The sequence below is a fragment of the Helianthus annuus genome, chromosome 1, assembly GCF_002127325.2.
Source record: "Helianthus annuus cultivar XRQ/B chromosome 1, HanXRQr2.0-SUNRISE, whole genome shotgun sequence".
NCBI lineage: Eukaryota > Viridiplantae > Streptophyta > Magnoliopsida > Asterales > Asteraceae > Helianthus > Helianthus annuus.
Window position 1 is genome coordinate 127,834,375 of NC_035433.2, and position 2,337 is coordinate 127,836,711.

General features: G+C 36.2%; 1 protein-coding gene across 1 annotated transcript; it reads left to right on the forward strand.

Annotated features, from left to right (window-relative positions):
* The first annotated feature begins 217 nt into the window (after positions 1–217).
* Positions 218–1,411, forward strand: LOC118491396 (protein FAR1-RELATED SEQUENCE 1-like). Its single transcript, XM_035989157.1, has 3 exons — positions 218–574; positions 626–1,192; positions 1,247–1,411. The coding sequence occupies exons 1-3, from the start codon at positions 218–220 to the stop codon at positions 1,409–1,411; spliced, it is 1,089 nt and encodes a 362-aa protein (XP_035845050.1).
* Positions 1,412–2,337: the final 926 nt, after the last annotated feature.

The following is a 2,337-nucleotide window of genomic DNA, read 5'->3' on the forward strand; positions in this document are numbered from 1 at the left end:
CTAGATCAAGGGTAACGACAAAAGGAACGCGGAAATCAAGAAAAAATTCCACAAACTTGTATGGAATGTTTACATCAAACCAGAAACCTTTGAAAAGAGATGGCATTTACTTATTGCTGAGTACGGTTTGGAAGAGCATTCTTAGTTGACTGAGATGTATTCGATTCGTGAACAGTGGATCCCAGGATATTTTCGTGAAATACCTATGTGTACGTTAATGAAGACCACTTCTAGGTGCGAAAGCGCTAACCATTTGTTCAAATCAAACTCTAGTCCACACAATACGTTGGTACAGTTTATGTTGTGCTACGATACGTCCGTCGATGGGTTACGAAATGACCAACGTGAACTCTCTTATCAAACAGACACCACTAATCCAGAATACAAAACTAAATGGCCGATCGAACGTCATGCAAACGTAATTTATACTAGAAAAGTATTCTTGGATGTCCAAAAGGAAATTCTCAAGGGTAAGGAGAACAACTACATTGCTGAACGATCAATATCAGATGGAGTAAACTGTTTCGTGATTGCTCACCAAGATCAGACATCAGAAGTTTTAAATGAGTTCAAGGTTAGCAACTAACACTTACAATATACTTTTTCTTTAATACATTTTTTCCAGCAATTCACCCTTAAATTGCAGGTCACGTTTAACAAAGAAGATCTATCAGTTACCTGCAAGTGTATGGGTTTCACCCGAAATGGATATCTAGGTCGTCATGTGTTCTGCGTACTTGGCCATCATAACGTACATAAGATTCCAACACAATATATTCACCCAAGATGGAGGAGAGATGCTATTCCTAGCAGTGTGTATAGCCTTGAGAACAGGTTATCTGTTGAACAAAGCAGTAGCGGAAGATTATGGCGCAACATATTAGATAATTTGGAAATGTGTAGAGACAGAGTGAGAGGCAAGATTGATAAATTAGAGGAACTCAATGCTCAAGTACAGGCATTAAAAGATAAGATCTTTGCAGAAGTTCCATATGATCTGGAAGTTAATATGAAGGCTGTCGTCTACCAGGAAATTCTTTCGCATGCCATACCAGAGGAGCTCTCGTGTACTGCACCGAAGAAAATCCGTAACAAAGGCTGTGGAAAGCATAAACGACTGGTTGGCTCAAAGGAAATAGCAATAAAGAAATTCAAAAAAAAGAGAAGAAAATGTAGTGTTTGTGGGAAACGGGTAAGGAAGCATGATAAAAGGAATTGTCCAACTTAAAAGGGTAAACCAACGAAGGATGATTCATCTACCGAAGAAGTTGACGAGGAAGAAGACGATGACCATTATGAGTACGACGAAGGAAATGAAACCGGTATTGATGGCGAAGGAAACGAAACCGGTACTGATAGCGAAGGAAACGAAACCGGTACTGATGGTGAAGATAACGATAGTGACAGCTAGAAATTTTCTTGAACTTACAAACATTTTGAGAACAATTTGTTGAACCTTTTATTTGTATTGTTTTTTGATTTTTATTTTAGTGTTTGATAATTGTTTTTGTGATTGCTTGATGCAAATTTGTTATTGACTTTGTTTGATGCATAATAAGTGTTTTTGTGTTTGTTTGATGCATATTTGTTATTGACTTTCTTTTGATGCATAATACCACCTGCAATCACTTACAGTAACATTCCTTTTTGTTAGAAAAAAACGTCCACAAAGACCTGATCAACATTCATGTTTGTTGGAAAAATCATAACATGAAAAACGTACACTTGTGTACTTATACGCTATTATGTTATTGACTTTATTTGATGCATAATACAACCTGTAATCACTTACAATAACATTCCTGTTTGTTAGAAAAAAAAACGTCCACAAAGACTTAATCACCATTCCATTTTGTTGGAAAAATCATAACATGAAAACCGTACACTTGTGTACTGGTATGATATTATGTTCGTACACATGTGTATTGTATGTTTACCTCATAAGTACACATGTGTAACTGGTTTACACATGTTACAACTCTGCTCATTTTTTTACTATGTGAAAGCCTTTAACTACATTCAAGAAAATTACCCACACTATACGTACATAACGAACCTTTCAAATACTTTGACAGCCCAAATAACTTTACTAATGTCTGATAAAATATTATTACAATGTTTCATAAAAGTAACAAACTACCAAACCATCAAACGCTTCTACTATAGCAATCACCACATTTGGTGCTAAAGACAGAATACGAAAAATTCAAACCAAAAAAACGTTAACTATTGTTAACCAATATAGACGTGCTAAAAGCAACCTATTCCGTGCGTCTTTTCATGTTCGGCTGCTTCATCCAACACGCGACTACGGTGCTTGTTAGCCTCTGAAGTAAC

Excerpts from the sequence above, each read along its gene's own strand:
- LOC118491396 (XM_035989157.1), top strand. The coding sequence starts at position 218 with ATGAAGACCACTTCTAGGTGCGAAAGCGCTAACCATTTGTTCAAATCA. Across the intron at positions 575-625 it reads AAGTTTTAAATGAGTTCAAG|CAATTCACCCTTAAATTGCA; the intron begins GTTAGCAACTAA and ends CATTTTTTCCAG. Across the intron at positions 1,193-1,246 it reads GTAGTGTTTGTGGGAAACGG|GATGATTCATCTACCGAAGA; the intron begins GTAAGGAAGCAT and ends AAACCAACGAAG.